At 35.2% G+C, this 14,346-nt stretch overlaps 1 protein-coding gene across 1 annotated transcript in view; it reads right to left on the bottom strand.

The window, feature by feature from the left end:
- The window catches only part of LOC145664806 (uncharacterized), a 95,455-nt gene that overhangs the window by 15,591 nt on the left and 65,518 nt on the right, over nucleotides 1-14,346 (bottom strand). Inside the window, exon 2 of the mRNA XM_081731770.1 lies at nucleotides 2,881-2,972. Within this exon, the coding sequence (XP_081587896.1) occupies nucleotides 2,881-2,972 (92 nt within the window). The remainder of the gene's footprint in view (nucleotides 1-2,880; nucleotides 2,973-14,346) is intronic.

Consider the following 14,346-nt stretch of genomic DNA (forward strand, 5'->3'; position numbering starts at 1 on the left):
AAAATAGCTTCATATTTAGTTTGAACCCCCCCCCCCCCGAAATAAATTCCTGGGTACGCTACTGGAGGGCTTCGACTAAGTTTTGCTGATTATTTCACTTATCTGCAACATAAATCAATAAATAATAGTTACTATTTAAAAAACAGACATTTGAAAAAAAACGTGAAAAAGAACGATTTTTTAAAATTGATAAACAACTTCACAGAGATTTTTTTTTTTTTTTTTTTTTTTTTTTTTTTTTTTTTTTTTTTACAAGACTATTTTCAAGATATCCGCCATTAAGGTCAATATGCTTTTGCATACGCTCAAACAATTTTGAAAGCGTTTGTTTCTAATCTGAGGCTGCTACCTCAAATTGCTGTTCGGGATGCGTCAACAACTGATTCAGGCAATAAATCGCTTACCACGCATCTTATTTCTCACGTACGAACAAAGTCATTAGGTGATAAATCAAGTTAGTACGGACAATGAGTCATTTATAAGACAGTTATACTGGACAAAAAAAAGAAAAAAGAAAAAAAAGAAAAAAAGAAAGAAAATCAAGAGCTTGGTGTGCTGAATGGAAACTGACGTTGTTGTGAACAATTATGCAACAATTTGACGTTATTTTGTGAAATTCATTGATGACCTCTGGCTAGGATTGCCATATGTCCGTATTTCAGGCTTTCCAATGCTAATGGAAAAAAATATAGGAAATCACGACGCAAAAAATATAGGTTTCGTGAAGCTGTGAAAAAAGGAACATTTCAATTATCCAATAGGTAGAAATAAAATCGCATAGAAATTACACCAATTGTTTGATGAACGTACATTCCACTAAATATAAATAAATGGGTAATTATCTCGTTGCAAAATTTTATACGAGTTTCTTAGTGTTTTCTTACGTAGTTCACCAATACTAAGCAACGACCATAAGGAAAGTGTAAAAAGGATCTGCATCAGAAAATTATAGACCAATCTGGCTGCACAAATGCTTCCTTTCGGTGTTATAGGCTGCCGAAAACGTGAAAAAATTAAATTTAAAGGTTCATAGCTTCAAAACTATGGAGCTTACCGTAGTCGGGTCAAGACTTTAAGGAACTAATACGTGCTCTATTCAAAAATAGATGCATCAGAATCCTGCAGTACTTCCGCAACAATTTTTATATAGGTAGTTACTGAGTACTTCAGATTATGCTCGTAACCAAACTGCCTTTATTATATATATATATTACATAGTGTTCCAGGAGGAAGGGACAATATTTCGGAAAATTATAGTATGGATGATTCTAAGCAAAAAAGTTCATATGAACATTGGTACTAATCTCAAATGTTTGAAAGGTACAGGTTGTGAATTTTTTTTTTTAAAGGTTGCATATTGTTCACCCTGTAATTATTCTACAGAGGTGGGACATAGCGGATTTGAAAATGAAATCTAAGTTTTACGTCCCACGATTATGCCGGTTAGGCTACAGGAGACGGAGATAATGAGAGATGAGTGAAATGGTGGAATGAAGAAAGTGGGAGGAAACGGGAGAACCCCGAGAAAACCCACGAACACAGTGTTTGTCCACCACAAAGTTCACTTGGCGAGGGCTGGGATCGAACCCGGGACCCCAAGCACCAGAGGTGAACGCTCTACCACAGAGCCACCGCGCCCCCATAGCGGATTTGAAAGGTGATGGAATGATCTTTCCAACGGTATGCAACATGTGGCAAAGGGGTCTTTAAAAAGGAAGTCATTGAGGGAAAGTTATTATGTAAGGGAATTGGATGGCAGCACTGATCCCCAAATTTATCCTCAATAACTTCCCTGTCAAAGACACCACTGTCACATGTTGCATACCGTTCGAAAGGCAATTCCATCACCTTTCAGATCCGTTATGTCTCACTTCTGTTGAATAAATACAGGGTGAATAATAAGAAACATGAAGTCAGAAATCTATATATATAAAAGAGAACGTACAAAATTTTGTCCGCTCATCACGCTAATACGGCTGAATAAATTTCTTTCATTTTTGGGGGGTTATTAGGATTTGGACCCTAGATGGTTTTTATCATATCACTTTAATTTTTAATTACCAGTGTCTTGAGATAATTGACCATTCAAGTGTCCATAACGTACAAATCCTTTGTTATTAGTTCATCATAGGTAAAAATAAACGTATTTATATGCAACCCGCATGACCGTGTCACTCGGCGGGTTAACATAAATGACAGGCGATATACAGCGGAAAATAGCTTGAATCTTCTGTTTAAAATTTTTTAATTGATTTGCTTATTTTTACAGACACTTTTACAATATGCCAGCACCGGGATGACCGCAGCGAAGCGGGGCGGGTTAACATAAATGACAGGCGATATAATGTTAAGATTTACTGCAATCTTCTATGGTTTTTATCATATCACTTGAAAGCGAAAAAGTAAAAATTATCTAAGTAACAAAGTTTATTGCGTTCCGGGGTGACCGCAGCGAAGCGGGGTGAACGCTGCTAGTTGTTCATAACCTGTAGCCTAGTTTGCCTGAAAATTCGACGCTGATGGCAATTCATTATGATACAAGAGTAAAAGACATTGTACAGGACTGTGTATTATAGTAGTCTACAATTTACTAGAATCACCCTTTAGTTAACAAATAGGTTATACATTTTTGGATAGATTTTGAATTATTTCCAGTAAATTCAGTGAAAATAGTCATTTTATATAAAGAAGACATTTATGAAAAAATAAAGGGAATTTTAATTAGATGAGAATATTCTATTAGCTTGCATTTATATTATATTTAGCAATTTTCAATCTTATTTCCTAGAGAAAGTATGTTATGTTGAATCTGTATTTACCTTTATGTTACGAAGTAATAATGATGAAATAAACGTTTACATAGAAAAATTAGAAACTTACCAGTGCATTTGTGAAAGCCTCGGTACCAGCTCTCTGTTGACAAAGTGACAGAAAATTTAATGTCTGTTGCAGATCCTGCGTGACAGCGTTACCTATAAAATGAAGATTAAAAGTATATGAATCAAAGTGAAGTGATAAGAAACCAAGGTTTACACAGTTCACCCAAAAATTTTATATTAAATGGTTCGATCATTTTATTACTTTGGCTATTTTATGAATAGAAAATAGGAAATTAAAGTATCATAGAAATTGATTATCCTGTTAAAATCGAAGTTTCCGAAAACGCTGGGATTTGTGTCAACTAAAATGAGAAGTTTGATATGTCTAACTTGAGAGGCTTCTGAGATTATATATTTTTAACATAGTTGACAACTTTTCTCCCACGATACACATTTTAGTGAAAGTACATGATGAAAACTCGGCTCCAGCCAAGTGAAAACTACATTCAATAAAAACTTAAATCGACTACGAAAAATGAAAAAAGGGGCAGAAAATAATATAAAGGTAACAAAAAAAAGTTCTGTCGCATTTTCACCCATCACCTTCAAATATCAATATGCCACCTACAAAGACGCACCGGGAAGATCACAAATAGTCCTAAACATCGACAACCTTCTGCCAACGTTCTGGAGGGCCATGGATTTCGTCACGGTAGAGCTTGGTGGACCGTGAAGCGAAGAAGGTATCAAGTGCATTTTGCACCTCTACTAGGGATTTGAACTGGCGTCCTCTAAGGAGATTGTCCTAGGAATGGAACAGGTGATAATCGGGCTTAACGTTGTCCTGTAACAGGAGGACTCCTTTGTGATTCTGAAGTGCTGGCTCCAGAGTTTTGAATTATTCTTGAACACGGCTCAACTGGTGACAGTATACAGTTGCATGGATGCTCTGACCAGCTGGTAGCAGTTCCCAATGCACGATGTCGCGAGCAGTTCACCAAACACCTAGGAGTACCTTCTAGTGCAGTGCTAGTTTAGGTTGTTTTGAAACGGGTCCATGGGATGTTAACCAATGATGACGGCGCCGTGGAGCTTCGTACAGGACCCACCTTCCCATCACATGTCAACACACTGTCCAGAAATGACTCCTTCCTTAGACGAGACAGCAAAGAAATACAGGTGTCTGCTCGTGTTGCCTTCTGGCCCGGAGTCAAATCATGTGGGACCCATCGACCCAACTTGCAGTGCTTCCCAAGTTGATGGAGATGCTGCCGAATGGTTTCTCTACTCACATTGAGTTGTAGTCGCAGTTTCTCATGTCTGGCCACTGTTCGCCTCAATTGCTGCCTGAAGATCTTTATTTTGTACATGTGTTGATCTTCCGGCACGTGGCGCGTCTTCGAGTGTTTCGTCACAGTCCTTAAACTTGTTAAACCACCACTGCACTGTCCACGTAGTAGTCCAAAAGCCTGGCATATCTTCCGTCCCGCTACAGCGGCGTTTAACCCCACTTTGAACTCTTACAGCATACACGCCCTTATGGCGCTCTGTGGAAGTCCCATGTTCACTTTGTCCTTACGCAAGTTCACGGTGTACCTTAACTGCCACTATGTTGGATATACTCATACCAACAATTGACCTTCGCCTTATCTCCATTCGCATTCAACTCACGGAGTGGGGAGGAATTAAAGACCTCTACAAAAAGCGACAGAACTTTCTTGGTTACGTTTATAAAAGCGCTAAAACAGATAATAAAACTTTCAAAAGCGGAAAATAATTTGCTATTATTAATGAAGAATATTTTTGAAGCTATGTGCAAAGTAATGCCTAATGTAAAAATACAAGTTTGCCTTGACAAAACTTCAAACATAATTTGATAATAGTAATAAATTATTTTCTTTTATGTTTTATTATTATTGTCTGCTTTTTAGCGCTTTTATTATTTTAGGCCTTTTAGTGCCTTTTTGGAATAAACAAATTTAAAATATATATGAAAATATATCTTTTTTGACCTACTATTTTGTTTTGGATCTTGGTTATTTTTTCTTTAAAAGTGTTTTTATTTTCTACTTTTCAGTGCATTTTCTATGGTCTGTTATTTTTCCTTTCTTGTAAGTTCTTATTTTATTTTATTTTATTTTTTTTTTAATTTTCTCGTTATCCCAGTGTAAGTGACGTAAGTAAGAGGGGAACTGCGCTTGTGCCCCGAGCGCCGGATTGGAGAGGCGCAAAACTGGGCAAATATTTTCTCTATACGTCAAGGAAAGAAGTTTTAACAAAGATCATAAAAGTTACCTCAGAAACTTAACAAAACAACGACTCAATTTTAGGATCATATCCACACAGCATAAGTTAGCTTCAAAGCTCATCAAAAGATAGCTCTGGAGCCAAAAGAGCCCGCAAAGTTAAATTCTAGTTCCAGCTTTGTGTGTTTTCATTTAATTTACGTCGCTTTAAGAGATTGTAATAAGCCCCTGTATAATACGAGACAATTGAATGTTTGTTATAATTGAATATTCTATTCTAAAGCAACAGACTGTTGATTCATTCTACACATATGCACATCCCGATATCATTCAAAAAATATTGTGATTTGCAGTTATTATAACAAGATAAGATTATGTTAAGCATGCTACTCTCAGATTATTTGACAATAAAATATTAATTAGTTTGGAGTTTTTAATTTTGAAATCAAGCTTTAGCAATTGAAGAAAAAATGGAATAGGAGAATTACTGTGTGATGTCAAAATCAGGAGTAGTCGTGGAGCGTTTTGGTTTGGTTGGTCGAGGGGAAGGGGCGCTAAGTCGAGTTCTTGCCCCGGGCGACTACTAGCCTACTTGCGTCGCTGTCCAGTAGTTTAGTTAGATTCCTAAAGCCAGGACACTAATTTCCGAAGAAAAAAAAAAGTTCAACGAAACATGCGTCAAAAAGTGAATAATAATTATCAAAATTATTGAAATACTTTATTATATTATAGGAAAAAACCTTCCTTGGGAATAACTCATTACATTAGTGAAAATCGCATCAAAATATCATGTAAAATTAGGTCTACTCTAAAATAAATAAATAAATAAATATATATATATATATATATATATATATATATATAGATAGATATATAGATAGATAGATAGATAGATATAGATAGATAGATAGATATAGATATAGATAGATAGATAGATAGATAGATAGATAGATAGATATAGTGCACGAGATGGCGTTACTATTCCAAAGTATCAGTCGCAGCGGGGATTCTATCGCGAAAAGATATTTCGAGCACAAATAATATTTCTCTCAAATATCGAGTGAAACAGACAGTATTAGACGACATCGCGCATCTTGCAGGCGTGGACAGTGCCGTACTGTAACCCAGGGGACCACGGGGAAAGTACTTCTAGGGTCCATTCATATGCACGTACTGCCCCCTCCCTTACCGTAAAAGGTAGTCCGAGAGTGTTTCTCGGATCAAGTATGCTGAAAAGTCTTAAAATGCAGATTTAAAACCTTTTAAACAGTAATTTCTCCCCTGACACTGACTAATTGGACGTAATGCCCAACCCCCATTCTTCTCTTGTAACTGTATAATCATCTGCTCCAGCTCCATTACTTCACATCTTCCACTGAAATACATAGGCGCCTCTGGTGCATAAAGAAATACATATATGAAGCATCAGAAGTAATTTATAATTTATACAAATGCAACACTTTATAAAGGTGATTGAACGAATGATATTCTGATGTTCTATCATCCACAGAAGCAACAACCTGAATGTGTGCATCTAGTATTAATTCTTGCAGAGGATAGGCTATGTCGCTTCCCTCACTTTCACACAACTTTCACATAAGCGAGGTGGAATTGCTGTGACCACAAACATTGCAAACTATACCTCCATTAAACTGCTGTCTACAGAGTATCAAAATAACCCATTACACAAAAACAAAATTCTATAAGTGACATCAAAATGTATATTTTTCAGTTATTTGATATATTTATTTCTGTTTAATTTACAGCAAGTACACGCAGTGTGCAAATTAGACTATTTATATTGGGGGAGGGGGATAAAATTAGGCCAACTTGACGTAGAATTTGAAAGTACAATAATTCAAAATGAGATAATGCTTTACCCCTCCCACACACACACATAAATATGGTATGACATTGTAATAAATCAGGGATTTATTAATTCAATAAATATACCGACAATAAGTATTGACAACCTAGCCACTCAGTGCCTACTTGGGGATGCAAAGATGAGTGCTACTAGGCGCCTTCCACTCACCATCTAGAATGAGTGGGTAAATTGTAACTTAACTTGCAAGAGGTTTTCATATGGGGATTAAACAAATAAATATACGTCCACTTCATTTAACATAAAACACTGTATTTCTGAAATCTGATGAATGAACTGTGAGATTTTTGAATGTTTGCTATAACGGATATTCGGAGTCATTTGCCAGTAAGGTATAGTACGATCAAGTATTGAGCTTTGAATTCTGACTCGGAGTCACACATACCTGGATAAATCTGTTGCTGTCCCACGTCGTTCTGGTGTTGAACTCTGCTCCTTAAGCTGACACTCCTTGTTGTTGGACGATGAAAGTGGGCATTGAGGAATGGGCCTCTCAATGTAAATCTCCCTCGAAGTTCTGCGTCGTTAGAATATGTTGAAGTACAACGTACTGTTTTCTCCTATCATCTGGTGGATAATTAAATGTTACTTGGTTCTCCAGACTCGAACCCAAGTATCTTCAAAGTCGATGAACAATCTCTAGAACTTCGGAACTGATCCTCTCGAACTCTCTAGGAAATCTCAGGAACTCTCCCAAAACCTTCTCGTCCTGTGGTTTTGTTTGGCCGGGTCCAACTACCATCGTCTGCTTTTTCCGTCTGCTGTGGCACGTGCGACACCGTTTTCACATGGAGAGACAAATTCCTTCCATGTGTCAAAACTCAAAACTGCAACCCTCGACACGTTCTGACTTCCCGATTCTAAGCAATCCTCCGTACATCCGTAATCTCATGAAATTCATAAAATCCCACAAATTCACGTTTTGTACAATTTCTAGAATCTGGCTAATGTGAGGAAAGACACATTGTCAACATTTCCTTCCTACATTGCCAGACACGTTACGATGACATTCTTATACACAACTGTTTACAATGAATTGCTGACACAACTATTAGCGAGATTGTGCAGCTTGCATTAGCTTTACATATTCAACATTAAATTCCCATAACCTTACTTAACGATTTCGAGACATAAACATAACAATAAATCTAAAATATACAAATTATTATTCTCGAAAATCGAGTTCTTCCACATGTCCCCCCTTAAAAACTTGGTTGCTCCGCAAACCAAATTCGACATCGTAAGAGGGCGATTTTCTATAAACACCCTGTACATAGTATAAACTGACACCATATTAAGGATAAATATCAACTTGAAACGAAATAAGATATGTATTATTATTCAACATAATTATATAAATATTAATTAATCTTCCTTCACCTAACATTTATTTAAAAATATATATTCGAATTTTTAATCTTTGTATTACTTTCTAACATTATAAAATACGACATTTCAAAATATAATGTCGCAAAGTATATCCTCGCGACATCTAGCGAGTTTTTACTAAACTACTTGCACATCACATTTTGTCAAGAGTGATCATACATACATTTGCAAGTACTCTTGAGTTATCTCCTCTTAGCGACAACGCTTTTACAGTATCAAATAACCAAAAACTTCCATTACTCTGAATGTTCATACTTGCCAACCAATGAAGTTATTGGCCGTATCAGTAATGTTTTAACTTCGTCTCTTTCCACCTCTCTGTGGATGGAACTGCAAAAATCAAAACTTGTAACATAGTTATTTAGAACATATGTAATTAACATATTCACATTTGCACTATAAAACTTGAAAATATTAATGTTTTATTTTCATGAAAAATTTTATTCACTGATATTTAATCTGAACAGAAAGAAAATCCTGCAGCAGGGCATTGGAAATCCTGACACTTCATGCTACCTAGTAACTGCAAGCTCAACAGTTTTTCAATCAAGCTTTGTCAAGGTTAATTCAACTTCCTGCCTTCTATTCACGCGTCACCGTTGACTGGATAACATCAAGTTCCAATATTGCGTCGCAATTATTACACTATTAGTTTTAAAACACTTTGTTTTACAACACCACTATGTCACACGATGTACGTGAATGTTTTATCTACGTCGAATGTTTATTGGAATTCACTAAAATGTTCCAATTCGTGACCTCTATTCGTGGGATTGCGTGCGGGATCTCTTGCACTACAATAGTGTTACCGACATTCAAAATTCATACTAGTACTCGACCATTACTCGACCAGTCTGGCATATCCGTTCATGATTAAAATATTCAAAGTGTGAAAATTAAAATATTATAAAGTGATTAAATATTTACAAGTGAAAAATTATTGATTAATATGTGATCTTACTCTAATGGATATAATTACTTTATGTGGACATTACAATGGACTATTTACTGGATTAACTATATGGGTAAGTACAAAATTTACACGCGAATATATATATTTATTTATTTAAATACTATAACTATTTACTTGTCCTTAACCTATAATTATTATTAACCTAACACTTGTTAACTGCATACAAAAATTGATTGTGATTCAAAAAATGATGGATTTTCCATTTCCTAAAAATCCTGAAGGCTTTGGTCGTTAAATACGGCAGCCTGACTTGCCGTATCATCTCAATCAACAATTGGCTACAGTTAGCATATTTATAACTATCTATACATGGTTTTACAAAATCTGACGGGTTTTCAAAAATTAAAATTTTAATTCTTCTCTATACCTAAATTTAATAAAATTAACGTGACGTGATTCTCTCTTTTTTTTTTTCAATATCAAAGACGTGACTCTTATTCTTTTAAATCATAACCATAGACTATTTATTTAATTATTATTTATTTATTTACTTATTTACCTACTTTCATTGTTTAGGATGGCCATTCCGCAACAATTACACTAGGTTAACTTCATCTTATTATTATTATTATTATTATTAATCTTCTTAACTTACTATTTTATACTTATCTCTATATTAAATTATTAAATTATTACATTATTACATTATTTTAACACTTGCCGACAGGGCCTATAGCGTGTGAGAAGGACTACTATCGAAGAAAGTCTAAAACTACTTCTTATTTCCAACTCCAAAAGTTCTATATCTGTTCAGGGCTTCTCGTCTGCAGGAAAAATCCTCTGCATGTCCCCGATAATATTTCTCCATTTTCTTGTTTTCTTGCGCTTTATTCATATATATTCTATATTTATATAACTATTTCTTATATTCTCATGGAGTACTCCTAGCGCTCATATATGCATACATAATTATCTATATATCTATTCGTCGATGCATGCTTAAATCTATAAACTTCAATATTTACTTCTCTCTTCTTACTCTTAATTATTTATTTCTTAACATTATTTACTATTAATTATTATTTCTATCTTCTTCTCTCTCTCCACATTTTATTATTAATTATAGTCTATGTTATAGATCTACTGATGGTTATTTCTTTTACGTCTTACGTCTATAATTACTTACATTCTAAATTTATCTTCCACTAAAATTTCCTTCTTCTCAATACTCACATTCCTAAATCCAACTCTCTTTTCCTCTTTCTTCCTGACTAATACAACTGAATCGATTACTCTAGACTAATTTTACTTTTATACTAGAAGAATATATCTATATTCTATTTCTACTATTAGATGCTCTACTAACATCTCTCTCTCTCTTCTGACTATCCTAGAATTCCCTAGAATATCAAATGATTTACTAACTAATTAATTCTACCTTAATTTTAATCTTACGCTAAGGGATTAGCTAAAAATGAAGGATATCTCCACCAAAAAAAATTTGCACGGCTTTCACGTGATGTACGAGTCAACTCCTGTGTCTCTTTTCAACAATCACGGAAGACTTATGTTGCATTATAAATAAAATATTCTCATCGAAGTGTGGTAAGCACCCACTTTAACTCGAAGAGAATGGGATTTCCTTCCTGATTAGAGTTTCCCCTAATGAAAGGTTTGGCCTAATTAACTGGGTTTCTTAATTTTAACTTACGTCTAGACTAAATCTATTTCAATTGCATCATTCATTTTTGTTTTTTTTTCATTCTTGCCTTCTCTTACATCTAAAATCCTAATACAAAACTAATCACACAAAATCATTCATGTTTCATTTTCCTTTGTTTTGCTTTTCTTCTCCATAGTCTTTTCCTATTTTTAGTCTACGTCACTATTTAAATTATATTAAAACTATATGCCATAAAGACATACTACAATAAAACCCAATTGATAGTCAGATTTTCTTCCAATAATAATAATAATACTATAACTACCCATATATTTACGTCCTATATTACTAACACAAAATATCTTATAATCAAATTACTATCGCTACTAAATACTAAATCATAATAATTACTAATAATATATCCTTATCCTATACATATATCTAACCAATAATAATACTAATATCTATACAAAAATTCTTCCACTTTCTTGACCATCTCTAGGCTAATAACCAAGGTGTTCGTTGTTTAAAGAACAACGCAAAAGCTACTAAATCGAGCAACGATTTATCGCTTGCCACTATGATCTTTGCTTTTTTCTCGTATAACGCTATAGTACTAACAAATTCTGAAATTTTTACTGCCTGACTGCAGTCAAATCTATTTCTAAAACGATCAAGCCATGTATTCACTAGCTCTTGACTAGCACTGCTAGTAAATAACGCACATACTTTGTATTTAAGTTGTTCATCTTTGATTGCGAAAAATATAGCGTTGCGTATTAATGTATTTGTCTCTGAAATACCAGTAATTACGGACAAGAAATGTCTCCTGAATCCCAATTCTACTAACTCATCAACGCTGAAATTCTTCTCTGAGAATTCAATCATATAATAGTTTTTGTATCTGCGACCCAGAACGTTCTCTCTAAACGTCTGTTCTTTCGTTACGTTATATGTCGGAAAATATTCCGCAAAGTATCTTAAAACTCCTAAATCTAATGAATAGTACCTAGATTTACTAAACATCGTCGCAGGTTTTCCATTGTCTTTAAGAACAGGATAGTGCATCCTATGATTGTTCTTTAGGGACAACATTGTAATACCTATTTACTATTTACTACTAATTGAATAATCAATAGTCTAATCCTAGAATTAATGTGAGTTATATTTAATGTATTGTACAACAACTGTTTCGTCTCTGTTATTCTGCCTGCTTCAACACGGAGCAAATTTTCCGTGCGGCTCACGACGTAACCTTGTACCTTCGTGTCAACTCGGCTACACTCGTGCTTAATCGCTTGAGCGACTCTCGTCCTCCGTTCAACACAACCTGCCTGCTACATGCATCTGTTCTGTGTGTCCAGAACATAAATACAACGAAATTATTTCACTTTCTTTTCTCTTAATATTATTGTTGTAAACTCGTAATATTATTACTGTATTTGTTACTTTTATTAACCTTAATATTATAGCACAAACTAGCATTTAATTACTATGTTTAGTAAACGTAATCCGTTGTTTAATATAACTGATACATATTTCTTTCATTCGATCGAGAATCGAACTCAGTCGTCGCACTTATTTTACAGTTAAGCTGAATCGAAGCGAGGGTGGGATGGGTGGGTTTCATTAACAATTCTATTAGTTACTAATTTTAACATTATTTACCATAAATGGGCGGGTCGGGAGGGATTTAAATTTACTAAACGCACATAATTCACCATGGGTGGGACGGGAGGGATTTAAATTTACTATTGTTTAACTTCACTATTATTTAACTCTACTGGGACCGCTACTAAGGCGTAAGCCACCAGCGTCTCCAACATGCTCTCAATAACTACTGGAATCATACCTTTGATCTAAAAGATCTTAAAACCAGCATCTCACCACCATGGGAAGGATGGGAGGGAATTAATCTACTAGGATCTTTACAAGCCAGCAATCTCCAACCATGCTCTAAATAACTCCTGGGATCGTTACAAAAATGGCCTAAGCCTCACAGCATCTCCACTATGACAACCTCAAAATGGGGATAATTTAAATATATGAAACCGTACACTTCATTTACAATATAATACTGTATTTCTGAAATCTGATGAATGAACTGTGAGATTTTTGAATGTTTGCTATAACGGATATTCGGAGTCATTTGCCAGTAAGGTATAGTACGATCAAGTATTGAGCTTTGAATTCTGACTCGGAGTCACACATACCTGGATAAATCTGTTGCTGTCCCACGTCGTTCTGGTGTTGAACTCTGCTCCTTAAGCTGACACTCCTTGTTGTTGGACGATGAAAGTGGGCATTGAGGAATGGGCCTCTCAATGTAAATCTCCCTCGAAGTTCTGCGTCGTTAGAATATGTTGAAGTACAACGTACTGTTTTCTCCTATCATCTGGTGGATAATTAAATGTTACTTGGTTCTCCAGACTCGAACCCAAGTATCTTCAAAGTCGATGAACAATCTCTAGAACTTCGGAACTGATCCTCTCGAACTCTCTAGGAAATCTCAGGAACTCTCCCAAAACCTTCTCGTCCTGTGGTTTTGTTTGGCCGGGTCCAACTACCATCGTCTGCTTTTTCCGTCTGCTGTGGCACGTGCGACACCGTTTTCACATGGAGAGACAAATTCCTTCCATGTGTCAAAACTCAAAACTGCAACCCTCGACACGTTCTGACTTCCCGATTCTAAGCAATCCTCCGTACATCCGTAATCTCATGAAATTCATAAAATCCCACAAATTCACGTTTTGTACAATTTCTAGAATCTGGCTAATGTGAGGAAAGACACATTGTCAACATTTCCTTCCTACATTGCCAGACACGTTACGATGACATTCTTATACACAACTGTTTACAATGAATTGCTGACACAACTATTAGCGAGATTGTGCAGCTTGCATTAGCTTTACATATTCAACATTAAATTCCCATAACCTTACTTAACGATTTCGAGACATAAACATAACAATAAATCTAAAATATACAAATTATTATTCTCGAAAATCGAGTTCTTCCACAGTATGTATATATTGTCTGACATGCACACACTACACCTAACCTTTCTGAACGTGTTTGAATAATTTACTTACTCTTGTGCTCGTAGCTCTCTCGAATTTATTTACTTTAATTCGGCCCGAATGATAACCATGATCACAAGCAGTGGCGGCGGTTGAACGTTAAAAGTGGGGGGCAAGACATGATCTGAATATTTGTATATCAATGTTAGTTTTCCTAGTTGCTTGTAACACTTTGCTTGACGAAAGGTTGTATAACTATTAGGATACTGCCTTTTTCAGTTAAAATACCGTGTATCGTGTTTCATTTTTATTAAGTAAATTGATAAGAGCAACGCAACTAGGTACTAGCCCTTTGTAGTCTTAAATAACGAAGGTGTAAGAAGAGATTTGATTCCTTGCTCATGAACAGCT

Source organism: Thermobia domestica, chromosome 11 (genome assembly GCF_964235325.1).
Source record: "Thermobia domestica chromosome 11, izTheDome1.hap1.1, whole genome shotgun sequence".
NCBI lineage: Eukaryota > Metazoa > Arthropoda > Insecta > Zygentoma > Lepismatidae > Thermobia > Thermobia domestica.